Source organism: Eschscholzia californica, unplaced genomic scaffold, assembly GCF_041429995.1.
Source record: "Eschscholzia californica isolate CP2 unplaced genomic scaffold, dmEscCali1.0.p SCAF_1, whole genome shotgun sequence".
Taxonomy (NCBI): Eukaryota; Viridiplantae; Streptophyta; class Magnoliopsida; order Ranunculales; family Papaveraceae; genus Eschscholzia; species Eschscholzia californica.
Genome location: NW_028238198.1, coordinates 63,995,251 through 64,021,756, shown reverse-complemented (window position 1 = coordinate 64,021,756; position 26,506 = coordinate 63,995,251). Strand labels below are relative to the sequence as shown.

General features: G+C 36.9%; 4 protein-coding genes and 1 pseudogene across 4 annotated transcripts; all 5 read left to right on the top strand.

Moving 5' to 3' along the window:
• Positions 1–6,884: 6,884 nt before the first annotated feature.
• On the top strand, positions 6,885–10,465 carry PAL1 (PHE ammonia lyase 1). Its single transcript, XM_086654610.1, has 2 exons — positions 6,885–7,601; positions 8,603–10,465. Exons 1-2 carry the CDS (start codon positions 7,249–7,251, stop codon positions 10,365–10,367), a joined length of 2,118 nt encoding a protein of 705 aa, XP_086510736.1. The 5' UTR covers positions 6,885–7,248; the 3' UTR covers positions 10,368–10,465.
• A 247-nt stretch (positions 10,466–10,712) lies between these two features.
• Positions 10,713–10,822, top strand: LOC147568190 (U6 spliceosomal RNA; annotated as a pseudogene).
• A 34-nt stretch (positions 10,823–10,856) lies between these two features.
• LOC147568189 (adenosine kinase 2-like) lies at positions 10,857–14,743 on the top strand. Its single transcript, XM_086654609.1, has 12 exons — positions 10,857–11,165; positions 11,363–11,416; positions 11,513–11,559; positions 12,242–12,273; positions 12,371–12,472; positions 12,574–12,641; positions 13,184–13,260; positions 13,352–13,449; positions 13,547–13,617; positions 13,712–13,778; positions 13,883–14,066; positions 14,411–14,743. Exons 1-12 carry the CDS (start codon positions 11,083–11,085, stop codon positions 14,551–14,553), a joined length of 1,026 nt encoding a protein of 341 aa, XP_086510735.1. The 5' UTR covers positions 10,857–11,082; the 3' UTR covers positions 14,554–14,743.
• Positions 14,744–16,047: 1,304 nt separating this feature from the next.
• On the top strand, positions 16,048–17,967 carry LOC147568188 (uncharacterized). Its single transcript, XM_086654612.1, has one exon. The coding sequence runs from the start codon at positions 16,239–16,241 to the stop codon at positions 17,649–17,651; it is 1,413 nt and encodes a 470-aa protein (XP_086510738.1). The 5' UTR covers positions 16,048–16,238; the 3' UTR covers positions 17,652–17,967.
• Positions 17,968–18,076: 109 nt separating this feature from the next.
• LOC147568187 (lysM domain receptor-like kinase 3) lies at positions 18,077–23,201 on the top strand. Its single transcript, XM_086654613.1, has one exon. The coding sequence runs from the start codon at positions 21,569–21,571 to the stop codon at positions 22,931–22,933; it is 1,365 nt and encodes a 454-aa protein (XP_086510739.1). The 5' UTR covers positions 18,077–21,568; the 3' UTR covers positions 22,934–23,201.
• The last annotated feature ends 3,305 nt before the right edge of the window (positions 23,202–26,506 follow it).

The window sequence follows — 26,506 nt, the reverse complement described above, 5'->3', positions numbered from 1 at the left end:
ACTACATTATCAAAAATTTGTCGACTAGGGACAAACGCGTTATGGGTCCACATAATATTATCTTCTAAGAAAGATTTAATACGATTAGAAACTAATTGAGTGATGAATTTGTAGATAGAGTTGCATAAAGATATTGGGCGAAAATCCGAGGCCAGACTCGGATTTCTGACCTTAGGAATTAAGGCAATAGTAGTGGATTTAAGAGTAGGATTAATAGAACCTGAACGGAAGACTACCTGTATGTATTTAACGAGATCATCTCCTATAACGTTCCAATTATGCTGAAAAAAGATACATGGTAGCCCGTCTGGTCCTGGGCTTTTCAGAGCCCCCATCTCCATTACGACTGCCTTTATCTCCTTTGTTGTCGGAATCCTAGAGATGTAGCCCAAATTCTCGTCCGATAGTACTTTAAAAGCATTTAAAATCTCTATAGGAGGCTCTTGAACAGGTTCCTCCGTGAACAAATTCGGAAATAAGTTGTTATATCCCCTGAAATTTCATTGGTATTAGTAGATATGATTCCCGACTGTAGTTTTGATCTAGAAATTTGATTTCTCTGTCTTCGATGGGAAATCGATACGTGAAAGGCCTTAGTATTTCTATCACCATTCTGGACCCATTTAGAGTTTGCCCGCTGTTCTAATTTTGATCTCTCTACTTCTTCGAGATATAATATCTCTTCTTGATAATTACTCTCAATATCCAATATACTATCTGTTGGAGTACAAGATTGAATGTGGAGAAGTCTTTGTTTTAGAAGAGTCAAACGATCCTTGATCAAATTGAACGCATGTTTACTCCATTTTTTTGTATGTTTTTTCTTTTGCATAATCCTATCATAAAAAGGACTAGTAGTATTATCCCAGTTATTCTTGAAACAGTTACTATAATCCGCATGTTTAGTCCAAAACCATTCAAATCTTTCAATTTTGTTAACGATCGAAGTTTCAACCGTCTGTTTTAACAATATAGGAGCATGATCACTTGAGTATCGAGGTAAATGAAATAAGCCAGAGTCTAGAAAATTTATCAACCATTCGGTGTTGCATAACGCTCTATCAAGTCTTTCACGGGTGAGATGATGTCTCGACTTATTATTAGTCCAAGTAAATGCCGGACCATGAAAACCCAAGTCCACTAGACCTCCTTTATGAATGAACTATTGGAATTGTGTAAGAAAAGGGATATTCGAGGAACCACCCAATTTTTCCAAATGTGAACTCAAGGCGTTCATGTCGCCTATACAACAAAGAGGGTTGTTTATAATTGATATTATGGCCAACAAATTATCCCAAAACGAAGATCTGTCCTGTAGGCGAGGAGGACCATACACACAGAAAATGTCCCGATTCTTCTCAAGGGACGAACCTATCACAGTAATATGTATTAGATTAGGAGAGGAAAAATTAATAGATAAATTAACAACATCATTCATTAGCAATAGTAAACCTCCTCCCCTACCATGAGAAGGAACTTGGAATGTTTTATTTAAACCTACATTACAGTACGAAGGAAAATTATTCATATTATTTAACTTAGTTTCAGACAAAAATACAATATTGGGCCTAGTGGCCTTAAGGAACTGATAAAGAGAATTTTTGTCGTGTCGTTCCCAAGTCCACGACAATTCCATGAGAGGATACTCATTCCTCCATCGGCTATTCAGTAGCCGGAACCGTTGAAGTCTTTGTAGTACATGATATCTGTCTCATCGAACCCTTTAATTGACGACGCATTCGTTCTTGGCCCATTGTTGAACTTTCCTGTATCTCCAAATTGTAATTTATCACTGGATCTGATGCAGTGTCCAAATTAGTACCATGGACTTTAGAATGATTCACATATACTGGATTAGAGATAGGAATGTTGTAAGTTTGTCCAATAGGCGTTGACATACGACAGCGCTTAACCTGTATTAAATCATCCAACATAGTACCAAAGTTAACATTTTAGTTGGACTGATTAGAGTCCATATTACCATTACTTTCATGATCATAAGGATTATCACCCAAAATACCAGGGTAAGGGGAGATTTCAAGTCCCGAAAAGGAACTTATCTCCTTCCCATAATTTCGAATTTGGAAGGGTATTTTATATTGGGGAGGATATTTCGGTTCTATGGCCAAAGAAACTAGAGTGTTTTCTCCTCTGAAACAGGCAATTTCAAAAGGTCACCAAATTGAACAATTATTAGGCAGAAATTTATTGAATGACCAATACGACCACATGAAGTACAGAATCTCGGTAGCCTTTTCGCCCTGATTTCAATTGAGAGAAGTTGAGTGTTGGACGTCTTTAAATTGACCCTATGTGGGAATTTTTCTAAGATGTTAAATTCAACCCTAACACGTCGAATAAAGACCATTTTGAAGCCTCTTCCTTGGTAACCGGTTTGTAATTACCCAACTTGATGGCCAAACGATTCACAATAGTAGCATTAAGATGACTAAGTGGTATGCCGTGAAATTGAATCCAGAACCAAGCGAAATCGAACTTATGATCTGATGGGGCCTTGTTAACATCACATTCTTGAAGAATGATGAGTTTGTCCACTACCACGCAAAGGGATTTATCTAAAAGCCATATCCAATTCGGTTGAAGTTACAAATCGGATGACAAATATATTCTCCCCAATTTCTGTTAGACCGAATTTGTTAGGATCATAAATGACCCTTGACAACCTGTTCATAGCCACTCCAATTTCGATTCTTTTAGGTGACAGAAACTTTAACACACCCGTTTTATTGATTCCTGATTCCGTAACCTCATTAACATCAACTTCAACTTCAACCGTATGAATAGGATGATCTTCTATCGTCAAAGCCTTGAATGGCTGGATGAATTGATTGTTAACAGATTCCATAATCGCTTAGAGAGAAAGGAGGAAGAAGAAATAATGAAAAGAGACTGAATCTCACTGAATAAAAGATAAATCAAGAGAAAAAGGAAGAAGTCAAAGCGAATAACCGTTTTTAACCCCCCGAAAACCAATTAAATTTGAAAATTATTCCTGCTTAACTGTTCATAACTGCTACCGGAGATCTGAAAACTAGGAAGCGCCACCTCTTGCTTAACAAAAATACTCCCATAATTTACTCCTTCATTTATCTCATTTCTCTCTCCTCCTTTTAGATTAATTGAATAATTACAAGTAGGCTTATAGATCCCAAAATTACCCTAATTCCATTACTTCATATTTTCAGAGGAGAAAAAATTAGTAAGAAGATAAAAAAAGGAGCAAAGAAGATTAGAGGTCTAATGCAAAAAAGAAGAAGATTAGAGGTCAACAGATCTAAGGAATTAGGATCATGGTAGAGAGTCGTAAGAGACTTGTAAAATTGAGAACGTAAAGGAGTTTACGCGGGTGCTCAAATTTTACAAACTCTTGTTATCCGAAATAAACTCAGTTTATGTCGTCATCTTAATTTTGGTTTAGAATTTAGACGACAGTCCAAAATAATGGAGTGTTCCAGGTAGGTTTATTAGATGCGTGATCTAATGAAAGAGCCCCTACTAAGTGAACGTGGAAGCACACCATTATACTATCCCTTATCCAGGTCATTGGTTGGACAACAATGACTTAAGAAGACTAGCATGAGTGATTGACGAGATAGCGTTGTTTCTTGGGCTATGTGAATAGGAGTATTCAAAGTCAACTTCATGGGTGTATAGATGATACACTGGAAACCCGCCAAAGTGAGAGTACTTCAAAAGTTGAAGTCATGAATTGTCATAACTCTCATTTAAGCAAATTGGAAAGATTCCTCAAAACATGAGTACTCACTCAGTTTATGTAAGGAATGTCGAACTTTGGTACCGTTAAACGTCAGCCGTAAAAAGAGGCTATAAAGGCGGATTACTGGGGGAGACAAGATAGACATGAAATTGAGTGGGAGTACAAGAATGGAATATGTCTTCCTTAGTAGAATCAGAATAAAGTATCTCTAGGCCACTTAATGAGAAACAATTGAAAAATTCATGGCCGTGCTCAAATGGGTTAATCATTTGACTTGACAGTTTGTTCTCGGGATCGAGAGAGTCTGATAAGTATGACATATCAGATGAGATATGAAAAGACATGGGAATCGAGCATTGCACTTGTTTTAAGTACAAGTGAGAAACTGGAGGATATATTCCCTCGGTCTGAAGGAATGGTATCTTTCCAAAGGAATGTCCCTCAACCAAGATGTCAATACATACGATTTGGCGTATAGGATCATGATGAGCTTAGCCGGAAGATCATTAGTCAGGTAGAATTAGGGGTCGTAATGCTTAGCTAGAAGCCACTTACGATCGTCAGATAACTTTGGTAATCCGCGACTAACATAGACCGGATCCTACAAGGGTTACACATAAGAGAGATGGTTCGAACGGAAAGAATTGACTAGTGGGGAATTGGCAAGTAAGTGGATTGGATCCATTATTGGTAAGGCCAAATAAGTCCTCCGAACACTTATACACACATCCGGGCCCGAAAGGGAGGCCCTGAAAGGCTAAAGGTGCCATATGATGACCGACCTAAGCAAGAGGACGACCATCTTATGGCCGATTAGGCCCTAAGTGGACCGGCCAAGGAAGCCCATAAAAGGAGTATGTTGGCCGGCCACACTGAAGGGACTGTAAAAGGGTGTTTTGGGAAAATACCTTGTAATTAGGTTTTAGGAATCCTAGGTTGGGTCAGACACCTATTTCTAGGGATTCCTATATAAGGACCTAATTCGACAACCTTAAGGATATAGAAAAAACCTAGCCAACTGAAAAGCAGTTTAGTGTATTTTCTCAAAGAGAGGGAGAGCTGTCTGAGAGAAAAAATGAGTTTTCTCAATTATCTAGTCAAGACGAAGGAGTTCTTCATCTCAACCTTCAAGAAGGTCCTAGCTGACTCAAAGAAGGGAGTTCAAGTCATACACTCGGTGTCTCAAGTAGAGGAGCTACAATTGGATCGAGCTCTTATCTTCCGAATACTGGTCGAGATTTAGTTCGTGAGAAAGCGATTAAAGGTAATCATCTTTCCATTCTAGTTCATTGATTAGTTCTTGTATATCGATCCTGGACAAACCTAGTGTTTCGACATTAGAGCGAAACTAATGTCTGGTTATCCGCATACTACATTAGGAGACATGTTAGGTGGTCACATGATTGTAGTCGTATTAGATACACACAAAACCCTACAATCAGTGACTACTGGTCAGTTATACTGACGCTGATATGGTTGGGGACGTTGATTCAAGGAAGTCTACTTCGGGTTACTTGGTAACATTTGCAGGGGGAGTTGTAGCATGACAGTCAAGGCTGCAAAAGTGCGTTCCACTTTCTACCACTGAAGCTGAGTTTGTTGCCGCAAATGAAGCTTATAAGGAGTGGTTGTGGATGAAGAATTATCTTGAGCAGATCGGATTCAATCAAGATAAGTATGTATTGCTTTGTGACAGTAAAGTGCAATACATCTCGGCAAGAATTCGACATTTCATTCACGTTCGAAGCACATCGACGTGAGGTATCATTGGATACGTGATGTGGTTGCTTCCAAGGAGTTAGAGCTGGTTAAAGTTCATATAGACGAAAACGATGCTGATATGCTGACGAAGGCTCTGTTGAAGGGGAAGCTGGAGGTCTGCCGATGGATAGCGGGGCTGGTTGTTTAGGGTTGTTCGAGGAATAGCAGAGCTGGCTGTTTCCAGGGCTGTCAAGGGGACAACATGGCTGGTTGTTTCTCCCACCTAGTCGGAGGGGGAGTTTGTTGGGTTTTCCTCCTAGTGGGGAAACCTAGTTGGGTTTGGTTTAAGAAACAAACTCGGGCCAAGTCGAGGTTCTTTAGGTCGGTTACTTCTGACGGTGGAATTAGGGTTAAGAGGAAGTCTATAAATACTTCCATAATCTCAATTATAAGTTGAGAGCACAATTAGAAACGCACAAGAGAAGAGGAGAGAAGGAGGTAGTCGAGAAGAGCGGGGGAGAACTTTTTCAGCATGCGCAATCTTCGTTATTCGGAAAATCCGACAGTGAGTTCCTTTCCGATTTAGCTGACTTTTGGCAGAAATATTCTTAACTTGTTCATCTAGTATTTGCACGGTGGGATCGTTGATTGGTGACTGAAATCCTAGTGAATTGAGGGTCGTTTTGGACTGCAAATTTCTGGGTTGTTTTTGTTCTTTCTTGTGAGGGTTTCTCCGTGTTTCTTCGTGTTTGAGATTGATTCCTTTTGGAGTCTGAGTCTCGGGTGGACGTAGTCTGTAACTACTTTGCTTATTATAGTTGATTTGGTTGGACTACGTGTCCCGTGGTTTTAACTACTCATATTGAGGAGGTTTTCCACGTTAAAATCGCTGTCTTATTTACTTTCAGTTCTTTGTTTATTACTCCCACTATTCTTCTATATTATCCTCGTAACTAACACAAAGGGAGAAAACTTATATTTCCGCTGCGTCGACTCGACTCGTTTTTCCCAACAGTAAATCCCTCATCATCTCTCTAATCTCGGGCGGTGGTATTAAGATTGGGTGGCGGTGCCTATAGACAAGTAGTATTAACGAGTTGAGATATGCGAGTTATGTGATGGGGTAAGAGTTCTTTAGATGAAGTCCAATCCTGCCCATCAGCAAACGGTCGATTGTGTGCGTGCTTCTCGTCACGTGTTTTGTGCGGTCTGTTTGTCCATTGAAACAGGAGCATTATGTTTTGAGTTTCAAGCATCCGAACTACATGAAAAAATAAAATTTAACAATTGGGTGCTAACATGTAAATCTCTCCTAATTGGATATGTTAGAGTTTGAATCTTACCGTTTCAAAAGACAATTGGGAGGAACAAGTGTACAAATATTGTTGGAGGGTATGTTTCTAGTAAGGGTAGATAAATAGGCCCACTACCTGTCCAAGCCTTTGCATAGATTACAATTGTCCGTCCAAAAAAAAAAAAAGAATCGTTTCATCAAACGGCTAGTAATTATATTCACCCAACCTCTCTCTTTGTCTCTGTCGGGAAGGTCTAAAGACGCCCAGAATAATTGCTGTAGGCGCTCTTTCACAATCAAATTTTGAAGGCATCTGCCATCTTGGGTGTAAATCGAGCGCCTACAGCAAATATTATGGGCGTCTTTATCCCCTCCCTCCTCTCTATATTTTCCACCAACCCCTCAAATTGTCACCCTATATAACTAGAAGCCAAACACCAGACGAAACTTACCACTCAGCAAAACCAACACTTACTAACTTTCTCTCTCTAACTTTCTCTCTCTCTAGATAGATATGGCTGCTACCCAAATGAACGACGATGACCCATTGAATTGGGGATTGGCAGCTGAGTCATTAAAAGGTAGTCATCTTGATGAAGTTAAGAAAATGGTAAATGAGTTTCGTAAATCGGTTGTTCAACTCGGTGGGGAGTCACTATCAATCGGTCAAGTCGCCGCAATCGCCGTAGGACTAGGAGTGAGAGTTGAGTTAAATGAATCGGCCAAGGAAGGAGTAAAGGCAAGTAGTGAATGGGTAATTGAGAGTTTGAAAAATGGGACAGATAGTTATGGAGTTACTACTGGATTTGGGGCTACCTCTCATAGACGAACCAACCAAGGAGTTGCCCTTCAAAAAGAACTTATTAGGTAATTTTTACGTATATTTTATTTATATCGGCCAAATTCATTCGTTTAAGTACGTGTTTTTTTACAGAAATAACGACTAGTTTTTATATCATAATATCAGTCTCTCTCAATTATCGTTAGCAAAAATAACGACTCCTCTTAACGGTTTCTCGTTGTTATCGTATTACAAAGATCTTGTGTTTATAATATGACTTTTTGAGATACTTTTCTATTATGCCAAACGATTATCGCTGGCAAAAATAACGACTTTTCTTAACGGTTTCTCGTTGTTATCATATCACAAAGATCTTGTGTTTATAACATGACTTCTCTTATACCGAACAATAATATCGTTAGCAAAAATAACAACTTCTCTTAATAGTTTCTCGATGTTATCATATCACAAAGATCTTGTGTTTATAACGTGACTTTTGAGATTATGAAGACAATTGTGGTACTTGTGTTATATACATTAGATAAATTTTATTCTTTTCTAGAAGAAAACAAAATCTGTTGAAAGAAAATATTTCATTTTGATTTTCCTTTTCTACTGTTATTTCTACTATTAGTGTAACAAATAGAGATGAATCATTACAGACTGTGATACACGCTATCGAAACATTAATTGATAATGACCATATTAAGATAATTATAAGTCAATTTAATTTATTTATTTTTAGTTTATTTCTTTAAAAAAACAGTGTAATTCAAAAGATTCTTTTGGAAAATAGATTGTTTTCCTAATCAAAAATAAAAATTTAAATCAAAACTATTTTAAAGTTGATGAGACTTTAACATTTGGGCCGTTAAGATGGATGCTGTTTACCCATCAACCAAGTGGGTGATATATTTCTCAACAAAAAAAAAAGTGGGTGATATATCATTTCTTCAAGCTATTCCCCACCCAACAAATCTACCCAAGAGATACCCGAGTCTTTAACCGAACTACAATCCATTGGTCAATCTGAATCAAATGTTGATAATCTAACCGTCAATTAATGGAATCTTAATTTTTGAATCAGATTCTTGAATGCTGGAATCTTTGGGAATGAAAAAGAATCTACTAATCACACATTGCCCCAATCTACAACAAGGGCAGCTATGCTTGTGAGAATCAACACTCTCCTCCAAGGATATTCTGGAATCCGGTTTGAAATTTTAGAGGCACTCACCAAATTCCTCAATGAAAACATCACTCCTGTTTTACCTCTAAGAGGAACCATCACTGCCTCTGGTGACCTTGTACCCTTGTCGTATATCGCGGGCTTCTTAACGGGTCGGCCCAATTCAAAAGCTATTGGGCCAAATGGAGAATTACTCGAGCCCGAAAAGGCCTTCTCTTTGGCTCAAATCAATGGTGGGTTCTTTGAGTTACAACCCAAAGAAGGTCTAGCTTTAGTCAATGGCACAGCAGTTGGGTCTGGTTTAGCTTCCATGGTCTTATTTGAAGCTAACATTTTAGCTCTTCTATCTGAAGTGATTTCGGCGATTTTCGCCGAAATAATGCAGGGAAAACCAGAGTTTACAGATCATTTGACTCATAAATTGAAGCATCATCCTGGTCAAATCGAAGCTGCAGCTATTATGGAACATGTATTAGATGGTAGTTCATATGTAACCGAAGCTAAACTTCTACATGAAATCGAACCGTTACAAAAGCCTAAACAAGACCGTTACGCTCTTCGAACTTCTCCACAATGGTTAGGTCCTCAAATTGAAGTTATTAGATCATCGACCAAATCGATCGAGAGGGAAATCAATTCAGTCAATGATAACCCCATTATCGATGTTATGAGAAACAAAGCTATTCACGGTGGCAACTTTCAAGGAACGCCCATTGGAGTTTCAATGGACAATACTCGTTTAGCGATTTCTTCGATTGGTAAATTGATGTTTGCTCAATTTTCTGAACTTGTTAATGATTTTTACAACAATGGGTTACCATCAAATTTATCAGGTGGAAGAAACCCTAGCTTGGATTATGGGTTTAAAGGTGCTGAAATAGCAATGGCAGCTTACTGTTCTGAATTACAGTTCTTGGCAAATCCTGTTACTAATCATGTTCAAAGTGCAGAACAACACAACCAAGATGTGAACTCCTTGGGCTTAATTTCTTCGAGAAAAACTGCGGAAGCTATCGAAATTCTGAAACTTATGAGTGCAACCTACTTGGTTGCACTATGTCAAGCCATTGATTTAAGACATTTGGAGGAGAATTTGAAGCGTATTGTTATGAAAACAGTAGAAGAAGTAGCTAAAAGAACTCTAATTGTTCCAACTTTTAATGGTGAAATACTTGAGCGAAGTTCAAGATTTTCCGAAAAAGACATACTCAAATCCATTGGTGGTGAATATGTTTTCACTTACATTGATGATCCTTGCAACTTCACCTACCCATTGATGCAAAAACTTAGGGAAGTAATCGTCGAATATGCATTGAATACTACGGACACAGATTTGAAGATTTCGATCTTTCAGAAGATAAGTTCGTTCGAGAGCGAACTTAAAGAAGTTTTAGTGAAGGAAGTCGAGAAATTGAGGAGTTTGTATGAGACTGAGGACCCAACTTTACCCATACCAAATAGGATCAAAGAATGCAGGTCTTATCCAATTTACAAGTTTGTGAGAGAAGAATTGGGTACTAGTTTTCTAAGTGGCGAGAATATTCGATCGCCAGGAGAAGAGTTTGATAAGGTTTTTAAAGCGATATCCGAAGGGAAAATGATCGATCCGTTGCTTGAATGTCTTAAGGAATGGAACGGTATTCCTCTCCCTATCAGTGGTTGATCATTTCTATGTTTTGTTGGGGCTTTTCGTTGTTTTTTTTTTTTTTTGTTCACATGTTGGGCCTTTTCGTTGATACTTATGAACAATTATCGAACAAAGTTATATTTGAAAGTTTAAAAAAAGAGTTTAAATTAATAGTATTTGCAATTTATATTGAAGTTTAAGGACATAACGGTTTATACTTTTTTTTACGTTCCGGATCTTCAAAGATCTCAAAAGTTAGGTGCTTCCTCCGTCAATGGACCTTCGTTTTCAATAGTCAATGGGCCTATTCATTTTCTCTATTCAAATTTCAAAAGAATAGTGCCGAACTTGCTAATAATGAACAAATCTCACTAAGATTGTTTCTTTTGGGAGAAATCTATCAAAATTGGAATGATACAGAGAAGATTAACATGACCCTTGCAGTTGCAACATGATTTACACACAAAAATCCAAAAATGGTCCATCTTTTTTGCAATTTTTTCCCCTATAACATTTTTAAAAGTTGATTTTGAAATGAATGACGGTCCGTTATAACAGCAGATAATAACGGACCTAAGTATAATAAGCGATTAAGGGTAAAATAGTTGAATGGTATAACCAGATTTCCCGGCTGAAAAGAGTGGGAAGTTAGTTAAGGACTGAAGTTTGATATATCTATCAAAAAACCAAAAGACCTTCTTTTCTCCCTTCTCATTTACCTGAATCCCTAACTCTCTCTATAACTCAATCAATGGCGTACGAGGGTATTCTCTTGGGAATGGGTAATCCCCTTTTGGACGTCTCTGTCGTCGTCGATCAATCCTTCCTAGACAAGTATATCTCTCCCTCTCTCTCTTGTAATATTGATCTTAACTTTTGGAATTTCACCCATCCTTGTGTTCTTAATCAGAGTTCCTGGTTGGGTTAAATCCAAAACAGTTCTCAATGTTGTATCTTAAATGATTCATGGAAAATAATTAGTTTGAGGTATATTAGGTTTATGATTTGAACTTTACTTTACCCATTAACAGATATGACATCAAATTGAACAATGCTATTCTTGCAGAAGACAAACACCTACCCATGTAAGAGAATTTGATCTAAAAATCTTTCTATCTTGTATATTCAAATTTATGTTTTTTATTAGTAGATTGTTTGAGATTCTTTTGGTCCTATATTAGGTACGATGAGTTAGCTGCTAATGAAAAAGTCGAGTATATCGCTGGAGGTAATGTGTGAATTGCATTGATATTAGGTTTTGTTTTTTTATGGATATGTGAGAATAGTCCCACATGGGAGAAGGGGTAACTAGCAACCATATAATGTTGTCAATTAGTTTTGAGTTGGATGACCACAAACATAACATGGTATCAGAGCTAGGCCAACACGTGATAGGCTTAAAAACCACACGTGCTCCATTCACCCGAAACAAAAAAAAAATCACGTGTTAGGCTAACCACGCCACACGTGAGGGGGCGTGTGAGAATAGTCACACATGGGAGAAGGGGGCGTGTGAGAACAACAGTGATAGAGAGACCGACACTTCTGGGCGTGAAAGTGGCGTGAATCGAATCCAACGGGTTGGATTCACGCTGATTTCATCAAGAGAGAGAAAGTGGCGTGAATCCAAGGGTTGGTGGCAATTAACGCCACTTTCACGCCCATAATTTCGGTCTCCCTCTCTTTTTCCGTGTGAGAATTGGTTTTGAGTTGGATGACCACAAACATAACAGGATCTTTTTTTTGGTTAGTGAAATTTTGGAAACCGTAAGAATCGAAAGCTAGTCTCCCCTACCCAGCCAAAAGCGGGTTTCACGACTACCGTAATAAAGAACTAGCTTTAATTTTTTATTTGTATGGATATTTCGGAACTTTGTTGGATAATTTTCGTGTTATTCTGATATAAACAGGTGCAACTCAAAATTCTATTAGGGTTGCTCAGGTACATGCTGACAAACTTTTTGGTTGCTACTTAATGTTCTAGTTATAATAAAGTTATCAATGTTCTTGCTTAAGTGGGTTTATATCTGTATTTATAGTGGATGCTTCAAATTCCTGGTGCAACTAGTTTCATGGGTTGTATTGGAAAGGATAAATTTGGGGAAGAAATGAAGAAGCATGCAGAAGTTGCTGGTGTTAATGTAAACTTTTTCGTTTCTTTTGTATATTTTCGTAATTCAGCTCCAAATTCGATAGAGTAATTTCTTGAATGATATCTAATATACACTTGGTAATCGATCAGGTTCACTATTACGAGGACGAGAGTACACCAACTGGTACTTGTGCTGTTTGTGTCTTGGGAGGCGAGAGGTTAGTCCTGCTAAATGCTTCAGTTACATTTTTGGTTATGAGTAGCCTTAGATATTATATACCCATTGTCCATGTGGGACTATTCACACATGTTTTATCGTATTGGCGTTCTTTGAGCCCTACAACTGTCTTTTTGTTGGGTGACGTGGAGTACATCTGGCACATGTGGGTCTAGTTCTCATAGTCTGGTACCACGTTAAGTTTGTGGAATTCCAACTTAAAATCAGAAGAAAGAGGCAAAGATATTATATTCTTGGTCACTACTCACTAGAGTACCTTTTATCTATGTGAGGACTATTCTCACAGCTTTTTCTTCAGTTTGGCTTTATAACATGAAATTATCATAATTCCATTAGCTGATTTAAGTGGTCGACATATCGATATTCACATTGGAACCACAATTCTGCGTGTAAAAAAACCTTATATTTGTTATTGGCAAAGATCATGTTAAATCCTCCATATCTTTTTTGAAACTGTTGTCCCTCTTTAAGTTTCAATTTGGTTTTAGAATGTTATTCTGAACAATGAAGAATCACAAACAGGTCGCTCATTGCCAACTTATCAGCAGCAAATTGTTACAAAACTGAACATCTCAAGAGACCAGAGAACTGGGAATTGGGTACCATTTCTCTCTTTTGGTCCTCATTCTTACGTTTTATTTCAGTACCGATAAAATTTTCTTTCTAAATTTCGAACTATTAAATGAACAGTTGAGAAAGCCAAATACTACTATATTGCTGGATTTTTCCTCACGGTCTCCCCGGAGTCCATTCTCCTTGTAGCTGCACATGCAGCTGCGCACAACAAGGTTGCTATGAATACTTATAATCTTCAATTTTTGTGGTTATACATATTTCCCATTTCCTAACAACTGATTCGGTGCTTGCCCTTTAACCCAATCACAGGTTTTCTGCCATAACCTTTCTGCTCCTTTTCTCTGTGAATTCTTCAAAGATGTTCAGGAGAAAGTTCTCCAGTAAGAGTTTATTTTCATTGTCGTCTCCTCGTTTATGGTTTTGTAGTCAAAACTAGTATATATAGACATATTAATCGTTTTTTGGATATTTCAGGTATGCTGATTATGTTTTTGGAAATGAGTCAGAAGCACGAATATTCTCGAAAGTACATGGATGGGAGGTAAAGATTACAATATTACTTGCATAATTTGATTATATAAACAACATCTTCTGTGTTTGTTTAAGCAAGTTTTTTGAGATTACTTTTCCGATGGAATTTATCAGACAGATAATGTTGAGGAGATTGCACTGAAGATCTCACAATTGCCCAAGGCATCGGGAGCACGAAAGAGGATTACAGTTATAAGTCAAGGTGCCGATCCAGTTATTGTTGCTGAGGAAGGAAAGATAAAACTATTTCCTGTTATCTCGTTATCAAGCGAGAATCTTGTCGATACCAATGGAGCAGGTAACATAACTCCTTCCTTTGAACAAATAGCATAGGAGGGGCATGTCGCAATACCAGCTACATTACCTCTGATTTAGGCACTGCCCTCCTGCCTTATTTATCCCAGTTCCACTTGGGCATGGTTTTTCTCGGCATAGACTTGCCCTAAACCACCCCAAGATATTCTCTGCCTGACCAAGCTAGAACGCGAAACCGACCCCAGACCTAACTACGCCAGAAAATATTCTAGCGTATAACCTAGGTGTAGAAGGTCTTCCTAAACAATGTGGGACTAAGTTCAATTTAAATTACCCTCTTTCTTCACATCTTCATCCTAAAAACTGTGAAATTTTCTATGTTTGCAGGAGATGCCTTTGTTGGTGGATTTCTGTCTCAGTTGGTTAAAGAACGACCGATCGAAGACTGTGTTAAGGCTGGGAACTACGCAGCATATGTCATCATCCAAAGGTCTGGTTGCACGTACCCAGAGAAGCCCGAATTTGAGTAGGCATTATTCGATATGTCCACCAACTCTGGCTTCTCTATCTTCCTTAAAGTTTTAATTTATTCGGAGACAATTTTTCGATTTATTGAGAAAATGGTTGTTCCTATAAGAGATGTTGTTTGTATTGTTTCTGAACCTGGTTATTAGTAATGGAGTTAGTGTTTGTTATTAATTCAATACTATTGAGATTAAATCTCTCGTGTTTAGTATTCAAAAGCTTCTTTCTATGGATGCAAAATCATTGCAGAGTAAATTATGACTCCGCTAATTGTACAGTCCTTTCTATTTAGATACGTCTGAAAAGAACGAAGCTCAATATAAATTTACTAGTAAATGGAGCAACTCCACCACTGAAGCTAATATTCTATTGTGCCGCCCAGTAACAACACGGCCACAAGGAGATATTGTCACACTTCAAAAGGTTCAAACAGGAAAATTTAGTACTTAACGAGTTCCTCGAGCACTGGTGTATATCTCTCCAAGATCAAAAGGTTTGAAGTAGGAGAAAAAAAACTGGCTTTATAAGCTTGAGGTCTAATTAGGATGGTTAGAACCCCAAGGCGGCCCAAGCTAATGGTCGCAAATCTTTCTATTCAATTTCATTGCGTACTTGTTCGGAGATCATATTTTAATGTTTGAACTCGAACAAAATCATGTCTCGTCTTTAATCTAATTCTCGCAGTTTTATGAAAACAAAGAGAGGCAAAATAACTAAAGAGATTCATTTATATGAAAGATATCCTCAAAATTATTATATTCACAACCAAATTGTATGTCGATCTTAGAACAAGTTAAACATGTTAGGATCTAGAGAATGTTATAGAGTTATACATACCTGTCTTAAGGTTGCCAGTAATATTATTCTCTTTGACACTTCAAGGGCGCACAACTTGTAAACGCTTCATTAGAAATGAGTATTTCAATTCGTATAAAGGGCACTACACTTTGTCTCCCATCCATGTGTGATGGTTTTACAACACACCTTTGGAAACCAAATTACAACAGATACTATTGTGTTGATAATGTGTTCGAGGACTGTATAAATCAGTCTTTAGAAACTGTTATGAACTTTGTGGTTTTAAGATGTTGTGGGAGTGTTTAAACTCTTATATGGGACCCACATTTTGTCTCTCGCCCAACGTTTTACACTAGTGAGTTGGTAATCTCTTGTTGGTCATTACAAAGACATTGAAACATTATTAAGATCTGATAAACACGATAATCGTCTGAATTTAAACATTCTAATTACGGGGCTCAAAATGCATCTAAATTAGAGGCTTAAAATCCATCATACTACATTATTTATACCCAAGTTTAATAATTCAAGATTTGTACTTTCATTTAAACAAACCTAGACCTTCGTATTACAGCAGTAAATACACTACCATCAAGACTACTAGTGTTTGGCGGTAAAATAAAGTTTTAAGTAATTTGTTTTTTTTGGGTGATTTCCGAGCTTTTATTATATGATTCCACAGCCCCCAATTTTTTATTCCACACATATAGACTTTTATGAGGGAACATGATATACGGCCAATACAGAATGACCCTCTCTACGTGTTCCGCTCCTTCCAATAAAATAGAGAGAGAAACTAAAAGAGGAGAGAGAAACTAAAAGTTGCAGAAGAAACCCCCCCCCCCCCCCCCCTTAAACACTAGAGATAGAGAGAGAGAGAAGAAGAAACGCCATGAACGCTTCTCCTCGTCTTGACCTACGTACTACTGGTCAAATTTTAAGGCAATCTTCTACCTCTTTCTTTTCTAGCTTTTATACATTTCTCTTTCTCTCTCTACTTCTCTTCTCCTTTCGAACAATAGTTGAAGACGGTACTCGTTTCGTTACTACTTTCATCGATCGTGATCCTTCTCTTAATGCTTTACTATCTCGTCTTGATTTAGCCGGTAAAAACGTTGATTCATCACCTGATAGTTTCAGATCTCATGTCTCTCCTCATGGTAATCGACGTCGCCGTCCTTTTCTTCATTTGAGTCGTGTTGGTGCCCTAGATGATGATTTCTTCTCAACTGATCATAACGATGATCGAACTCTTTTCGGTTTTGGTAAGAAAACTTCTGTTAATGTCAGTTCTGTTAATCTCAACCATTTATTTCGTCGTGAAGGGAAATTAGGATTTTCTGATTCCGAAAAGAATGATGGAATTAGGTTTTCGGAAATTGTTGCTTCTGGATTTCAATTCAAGGCTGAGGGTTTATCTTTATCTGATGATGATGATGAGGAAGATACTAATGATAATAGAGATAGAAATCGAGCAGAAATTCTAGAGGAGAGAGAAGAAGGGGATCGTGCTTTGGAATTCCATTTCTTTATTAGGGGATTAGAGTTAGGTCGTCGTGATGCTGCTGCTTTGTTTTTCCTAGTCAGTTTTTTATCTGTTGCATATGGTTGGGTAATTCTAGGGTTTTTAGTCACCAATTCTTGCATTCTTGGCATAGTTTTCTTTGTTGTGGTTAAAAATCACTTGGGGAAGTATGATTCTTTCTTCAGAAAAATTTGGGGTGGTTCTCGATTAGGAATTCGGAGACTTTCAGGGTTTATACTCATGAGATGGGCTGTTAGAGATGCAATGACTCAACTTCTTGGTTTATGGTTCTTTAGTGAAGTTGAAGATCAACACTCATTCTTCAAACTATTTGTTAGGTTAAAATTAATGCCTTTCTCTATTACTTCTCCTTGGATTCGAGGATACGAGTCGGAGATATCAGGGTTTCTATTCACATGGTTTTTGTTAGACACTGTTGTCGCTCTTGTTTTTGCAGTTGATTCATGGGTTGCAATCATGGACATAAGAATGAGTGGCAAGGAAATTGTGAAAGAAGGGTGTTATTTGATTTCGAATATGTTGAATCAAGCAATTCAATTAAAATGCTTCGAAGCTATTCTTTGTGGGTCATTTGTGAGATGGGTCTTAGTTCAAATATGTGGAAACACATTAGCTTCAATGTTTCAATCAATTGTGGAAGTGTACTTCATGATTGTTTGGTTGATATACTACTTTGCCACAAGATGCAAGGATACAGATTCAGACGGAAGGAGATTTGGGCGAAGAGATTTGGAAGACTACATCGATGGTCTAAGATGATATATTTCTCAAAGTGCTCGTAAGAGACGAAAACCAGACTTGTCTTTGGTTGAAGTGCACAATGGGGCTTCAAGAATAACACTAATACACTGGTAAAGTTTTGATGCTTGCTTTAGTGTTCGTATTTTTGCACCTCCATGGAATTAAACCGTCATTGTTATTGATGAGGGAACCATACCTCTCTATTGTTGTGTGTACTTTAGCTGTCATGGAAACACGTATATATGTCCACGAGAATGCTTCCTTGTGTAAATTGTTTGTGCTCATGGTTCTTAATTTTATGCAATGAATAAGTTTTTGTTGATAGTGATTTGAAGAACTGGTCTCACATAATCTTTGCTTCACTAAAGCCTGAGTATTCGGCTTAGTATGGTGTTATGGTCAATGGTTGGTTGTAAACCTAGTTTGCCTTCTCCGCACACCGCATCTTATGATTTTAGTGTTATAAGATATTTCCGTGGTTGTGTCAAAGAAATCTATGTTGCAATTTTTTTTCTTTTAATAGAGTGCTACATTATGTAGTTGATATTGTAACAACCCTGAACAGAATCTCCATATCGGGGGAGTGGGTGGGAAGTTGATTTGGGAATTAGTGTCGAAGCACACTGTCGAAGCTTTCTCAGGCAGAATTATGGTCGCCGTGATAGGAGTATTTGTCTTGCTAATCTTGTCGGATCCATTAGAATTTGCAAACTGTTTTGCTTTTCAAAACTAATGGTTTGCTTACGAGATGTGGTGGTATTGTTTATTGCTTGATATTTTAAACTCTAACCATGTCAATTTCCAACGATGTTGTCTTTCCTTTCTGTCTTATCTTCTTCGTGTTATATTAGAAGATCAGTAGTTGATGGTAGCTTATGTGTGAATTTGAGATTGTTTCTAATAAGAAAATTGAAGGAAGGTTAATGCAAAATAATTGTAATGGGGATTTAATGCGGAAAAAAGAAACTTGCTTCTTCTATTTGGAAGACATCACAGGAGATCAATTTCATTGAGGAAAGTGTGCATCAACTGAAGCAGCAAACAGCAAAAGCTCTAGGATTCTGAGATGCCATCTTCAGTGTGGTAAAGCCTTGACCTTGAAGCCTGATCATATTGATGTAGCTGGCCAAGCTGACACACCTCTTCTCTATGTAGCTGGCCAAGCTGACACACCTCTTCTCTAAGAGCTCAAAGAACAACCCGAAATGAACAAGCTGACAGAATCGAGGTAAAGTTGCAAAAAACCATCTTTCTGTTGTAAAGAGTAACTACATTTATTTCTGGACAAACAAACCCTTCATGAACCAAGAACCATAATCTATGCGGACATTTTTGTTCATTGTTGTGCTCCACACACCTTCCTACATACCTTTGTGGGTTAGAAAAACAGAAAAATATGGTGTCCTTAGTGGTAGTGTGGGACCGACCATTTATCACTTTAGGATCAAGTCTCCCCGGTAATCCACCAAAGGTCACAGGGTCAAGTCTCCGGTAATCCACCTGTTACGGTTTGTGTCCTCTCTTGATGGTATTATTGGTGTTTGTTTGTCGAAGCTATCTCTGCGATCATGTTTTTATATGTGAAGTGTACTTATTTCTTGCCTCGTTTACAAGTTAGTTGGTGATTGGAAGATGATGGCTAAGAAGAGTAATTATATAGTAAGCCAAAATTTGATTCTCTATGCTATGGGTCTTGGTGGTGTGATTGGGCATTCCCTCATTTATCCACCTTAATTTTTCTTTCATTCCACGTCACACCACATTCCACATCAGCAAACACTCCGACCTGGCATCTTCTTCTTCGGGGTTGGCGGCAGGAGGATCCTGACCAGCAACTTTCTCCTGCTATCATATACCCAATGAGTACTCTCTACTGCTCATGTGGATCCTCGTCTCTTCAACTGATCTCACTATTATAGTATTATGATTCCTTTACTTTGATGATAAGACTTCATTTTATCCACATGAAAATTGAAATAATTATCAACATATTCAATGTATTTTTTTTTATCAACAAACAGGTCATAATGCCTGTTACGAAAGATTCATCTTACATGCCATCTATTCTGCTGGATTTACGATGGGTCAAATAAAATGAGTTGGGTTTGGGATTCGGGCTCATGTGTTCATCATTTTAAGTTTTGGGCTTAATTTGTCTCACCGGACTATTGAAACTAGTAGTGTTTTTGGGAGCTTCATGATTCTATTTTATAGGTATATATTCCAAAGAAAGACAAATCAAGTATTAAAGCTCTCTACCTGTCAATTGCATTTCTTCTCTGTAGAGAAACTGGAAATATATAGAAATCTCGGTGGGCGGCCATCTTGTGGTCCTGTTGGGATGGCTGAGGTTTATGGCCCCCTTCACCACTGATTGTCTCAGTAGGGCATGTAGTGGTACCCTTTCAAGAACGACTCCTTTAATCTTTTGGCCCTAATCTGTGATTAAAATATAGTCTTGGCTCTCAAGTTCTCATTCTTCGGAGAGAATTTTTGTAATTTTGATTTTTTTTTTTCTCAACATTTATCCACCACGCTTGTTCTCTCTCCTCTACATCACCTCCTTGTTCCACATGATGAAACACTCCTCTCCTCTCCTCACTCCACTTCTTCTTCACGGTCACATAGTTGTGAACAGACATGTGACCTTAAAAGATATTTATTTCTCTCCCTTTTCTTTCTCTCTCTCTCTCTCTCCTATTTCTCTCTCACTGTTCTGTGGACTCCCAATCTTTTCAACCTTTTTTTGAACTACTCATCTCTTCAACTGATCTCACTATTATGATACCTTGACTTTTATGATAAGACTTGGTTTTATCCACATGAAAAAGGGAATAATTATGAACAAGTATATCCAATGTATTTGATCAACAAACAGGTCATAGCGCCTATTAGGAATAATTCATCTTACATGTCATGTATTGTGCTGGATTTAAGGTGGTCAAAATGGGTTTCGAATTGAACTCATGTGTGGGCGGGCCAAGTAGGTACTTTTAGACTTTAGGTGATTGTTTGAGAGAGACTAAAACTAGTTAAAGGAATCCCACTTTTGGTTTGTAGGGCCACACACGCCCCAAGTGCGTTTGCCCTAAAAGCTCGCCCTCTCACATTTGAAATCCTGTTTGGTTTCAGATTAATTTGAATCAAGTTTTAGGATATAAATGTTTTTTTTGAATTGGTAAGCGTCTGCCTCGAACCCTTGACCTTTAAGTTGGAAGACTTACCTCTTACCACTTGAGCCAAGGGTTGTTGGCAAATTTTTGTGACTTAATGACTCACCCAAGTAAAAGAACGGTCTAAATCGTAATCAAACTTGGAATTTTTTCTTTCAGTGAACGACAAGTCTACATGACCCGCCTCTTGAGACTCCTACTTGAACAGCCTGTAAGAGAAATAAAGATTTCTCTCACCTCTCACATGTTCAGTCAGAGACTTATATCTCTCACACGTGGTTGAAATGTGAGTCTCCAGAGGGGGATTGAATATAGATTTTTGTTTAGTGAAAAAGGGAAAAATAAAACACCACCTTCCCTTTTCTCAGTAGGTGAAATGAAGAGAAACAAACAAAACAGGACACGTAAAGTAATACCGGCCTTAGTGGGAACACGTTCCCATGCATCTTCGTTTTCTCCTCCTAGTCTCCTACTACTTGCTTTCAAAATCACGCGTCCACCGTTTCCGTTTTCTTCTTTTGTTACAGTTTTAACATTTACCGACTTTTCCCTTATAAAGCCAAAATAACGTCCCATCTTCACCCTCTTCTTTTTCCAATTCTTCTCTCAAAATCGTATCATCTCGAGAGACTATGATCCAAATTTTAGTACTAGCAGGTAATACTAATTTTCCACCTTACCTTACCTTCTCTCACTTATCTCTTCAAACCAAAACCCTAATTTCTAACTTTCTCTCTCTCTCTCTCTAGAACTTGATTCTGTATGTGTAAGTCTAAAATGAACACGAATGTTAAAGAACCAACTCCAATCCCATCACGAAGAAGCACAAGAACAAGAAGATCTTCTTCTTATGAGACATCTCAATCAACAACCACAGAACTTCCAAGTACTAGTAGTTTTGTTAATACTAGTGGTAATTACAATACCACTACAAGTTCATCAAGCAATAAAAATTCATCAACCACTTCAATTTCAAGTAGAAATTCACTCAAAAGTTTCAGAGATTCATTACCTGAAAACGCACATATCTATGATTTCTCTGAAATTAGGTCAGCTACTAACAATTTTCTTGCTAAACGTTTCTCAACTTCATCTTCTTCAGCTTGGAGATGTTTAATCCGTGGTAAAGATGTTATCTTATTTCAAAGAAAATTCAGCCGTTCGATTGAAACATCAGAATTACAACAAAGATTATCAATTATTTGTAGAAGTCATCATATTAGTTTGATTAAACTTTTAGGTGCTTCAATCTCTGGTGATTATATTTATCTTGTTTATGAATATATTAATGGTGGAAATCTTCATGATTGTCTTAGAAACCCTAGAAATCCAGATTTTACAGTTCTAAACACATGGATCTCAAGAATGCAAATCGCTACAGATCTAGCTCAAGGAATTGAATACATTCATCATTATACAGGGTTAAATCTTTCTCCGGTTCATAATCATATCAAATCTTCAACAGTAATCGTTACTGAACCTTCTTTTAATGCTAAGCTTTGTCATTTTGGAACTTCTGAACTTTGTGGAGAAATCAATCACGAAAATCATCATCAAAATCAAAACCAAAAGATAAAAGAAGATCATCATCAAATTGGAGATATTGAAGAAATTCAAGAAATTCAAGAAGGTAAATTGAAAATTTCAGTATCAGAATCGAAATTGAGAAGATCAAACTCGAGAAATGTGAAATTTTCAGGAACAAGAGGATATATATCACCAGAATATGGATCAACAGGAATAGCAACACAGAAATCAGATGTTTATGCTTTTGGAGTAGTGATATTAGAGTTATTAACAGGTGAAGAACCAATAAGATTCAAAATTGAGAAAGGAGGAGAATATAAGAGTATATCAATAATTGAAACAGGTAAAGAAGCAATTGAATCAAAAGATTTTGAAAGAATAAGAAGATGGATAGATAGAAGATTGAAAGATTCATTTCCAGTTGATATTGCTGAGAAAATTACACGTTTGGCATTGGAATGTGTTGATGTGAATCCCGATAAAAGACCAGATATGAAACGTGTGGCTGGAAAGATGTCTAAACTTTATTTACAATCTAAAAAATGGACGGATCAGATGAGACATCAGATTGATCTTACTGTTTCTTATGGCCCACGTTGATTGTTTGTGAATTTTGATCATGGCGGCGGATTATTTAATTTCTTTTCCTTTTTACAAAGTTTTTTTTTTTTTGATACCCCTACTTTTTGTGGTTTGAGGTTCTTGATTATACTTTAATAGGGTTTGAATTGTTTCGATTTTTGCTAGTTGAATGCGACCTAACTCAAACATGTACAAACATATTTCATGTTTTGCATTTTTGTCAGTTTGATGAACTCCAAAAGGATTTTGAACTTTTTGATGTTCATTATACAACGTTGTTTATACATGAAGTTTTAAATTAGCTTCCAATTTGAAATCAACCGAAAACTATAATCGTTATTATTTCTACAAGATTTTAATGTGGTCTCTTACTCTTAACAAAAAAAAAATGTGGTCTCTCACCTTATGAAATAATTCAACAAAAAAAAAGAAGACTCGACTTTAAATTTTGTTTTAGTTAAAAAGATAACTTATATTTTTGAGTTAATTTCTATTTAGCTTCCTACTTTCTGATCAGTTTTCTTTATGATCTTTTATTTTTTGTAAATTCACATTTGGTCCCCTATTTTCATGTAAATGACATAACTACCCCCCACCCTCCCGTTAATATATTTTTAAAATAAATTTAATTAGTAAATATCTCTCTCCACCTCACATCCCTCTGCACCACACATGTCTCTCCACCTCACCTCTTTCTTCTCTCTATATCTATCTCTTTACCTAATCTAACGAATGGGAATATCTCTTCACCGGAAAACGATGGTGGTTGTGACGGGAAGAGAACAAAGATTCTCAAAAAAATTGAAAGTTGCCGGTAATGGTCATTTACTGGCCACCACTACATGAGTTGATAACAAATGGGGTGGAGTTGTGGAGAACAAAAAAAACAAAATATTTCATTCAAACGTGTTTCCCTCTAACAATTAGAAAAAAATTAGTCAACTAAAATTGACTTAATTTTGACAAAAATTTTGCACCACGAAAATTTTCTTATTTTCACAAACATCGAGCTTAGTATTTTTGCTTCATTTCAAAAAAATTTATGGCCTTCTCTCTTCTTTTCATTTTTTTAGTGACAATCAATCCAACCTAAACGGGAAAAAATTGATCTCCCTTTGTCGCTTTTTCCTCTCTCCCCCTAGCTCCTTCCCACGAAGATGCCATCTTCATCTATCTCTCTTTACCCCTCCAAAGTCAAAATGTAAGAGCCCACGGATTTTGTTTCACAAGTACAATGAGAAAAGAAAAAAGAGGCGAAGATAGTGAAGGTGGTGCGAGAAGAAGAAACTCTCTTTTTTCTTTCACGAGCAAAGATAGGTAAAGATAGTGAGCGAAATTGAAAAAAAAAAGAATTAAGTTAGATATCACCGATTGATGGCTGTTATTGACAACTCTTCTGACGAGAAGAGAAGAAAACCTTTTTAAATCATAGGTAAAAAAAGATAGTATTAAGTTTGGTTTACAGAATCACAATCTTAAAGTCCGAACTAGATCTCTAGCAGCAAATTTTCCAACCAATCCAATATTGGAATTAGCTCTTAATATTTTTAAGTAGAAACTACAGGTAAAGTAAAATAGTAATATAGCTCAGAGATTTAACTATCGTAAAAAGAAAATAATCACAAGTAGTGTTACTTGGCTCTCTCAACAAAAAAAAAAAAAAAAAAAGTAGTGTTACTTGGCCTGTGGTTCTTTTTTAAGTTTAGCTCTAACTCCTCTGAACAAAACAAGTTAGACTGGAACCAGTCAACCAAAGAAAAATTCAAATTTGGGCGAGACCATGTTCATGTAATGAGTAAGATTATTAAACAGTATCTTTTTTTGTTGGAAAGATTATTATTAAACAAAGTTGATCAGTAGAAAAGTTAGTGTGGCACAATAAGAAATACCTAAGGAGGGATATCATATTGGCATAGTGACCAAGTGGAATTTCTATTAGTCTTGATTAAATGCATATAATACCAAATTTTTTTTATGAAATATAATACCAATTACCAAGCGACTTCTTGACAACCAAATTGTTGGAGTGAAAAATCATTAAGGAATAGACAAAATTCACCCCATGGGCATACTAAAATAGATAGTGAAGAATAACTCTAGTTGGATATTGCTATTAATTAATATTATTTTTTTTTTTGTTGAAATTAATATATACTTAGAGGCATGGGAGAAAAATAGGATCCACTAAAGCGTATGAGAGCATCTCCTATCCTATGCAAAATCTCAAAACGTCTTCAGGATTAATTTTCAACTGAGGTTCTCTTTTCGATACGTTACTATTGAAATCCTATGTTACTAATTTCAAAAAAAAAAAAAAAATCCTATGTTATTATTGAAATCCTCAAAAGACGTCTCAATGCTTTACTTTAAAAGCTTAAAAATTACATGTTATTTCTTAGATAGATAGTTATTTCTTTAATATCGAGTCCCCAATTGAGATTTTCAATAAAAATCTTAAATATTGAATTTTCTCTTGGGATTGTTAGAGCAAATCCAACCTTATAATTAAGGAGATCTTAGTTGAAAGAGATTTAAGTAGTTTTCTAGTCTATTTCAGTTAATAAAATCTAGTTTAGTGGAAGTCTTTAGTGATTCTATTTCTCTGCAGCTTTTGTAGGAATTCTGTTTGTGTAAGCCTTATATAAGTCATCGTTTTTCATTCTCTATAAAATAAGAAAGAGTCTTGCTTTTTTACAAATTGGTACCAGAGCTATTACTGAATTTTTGAAAATAGAGAAGTCGCGGCTTCAGAAACAAGAGAGAGAAGATGGAAGAGGAAAAGATAAAGCTACCTCAGTTTGATGGCCATTGGGATCACTGGAGTGAAATCATGGAGAATTTTTTCCGAGCTAGAGGATTGTGGAGCCGGATTGAGATTGGTTTTAAGGAGCCAATAACCACAACGGTCCTAACAACACATCAGAGACAGCAGATCGAGAACGCTAAAATCAATAATCATAAAGTCAACCATTATCTCTATCAATCCATTGATAGAATAACGTTTGAACAGATCTTGAACAAAAACACATCCAAAATCATCTAGGAATCGATGAAAAGGAAGTTTGGAGGAAATGCTCGAGTGAAGAAATCATTGTTGCAGAAGCTAAGAAGAGACTTTGAGGTGCTAGAGATGAAAGAGTCATGGAGAAATGATGGTTGAGCCGAAAGTGGTGGAGAAGATCCTTAGAACTCTGACTGAGAAATTCATGTATGTGGTGGTATCCATAGAAGAGTCAAAAGATATTGAATCCATTTCAATTGATGAATTGCAAAGTACCCTAGTGGTTTTTGAACAAAAGTTTAAGAAATGAGACAACAGGGATGATCAAGTGTTGAAGATAACACGTAGAGAAGGGACGACAACCAGAGGAAGGAGGTTGAATTGGAGAGGAAGAGGACGCAGTCGAGGCAGAACGTTTTATAATAAGAACACTGTGGAATGTTACAAGTGTCATCGACTTGGACACTTCCAGAATGAGTGCCCGAAGTGGGAAGAAGAAGTAAATTATGCTGATTTTGAAGAAAATGAAGAGATATTATTGATGGCGTACATTGAAGAGCAAGATAACAATGAAGAAGATATGGAGTCTA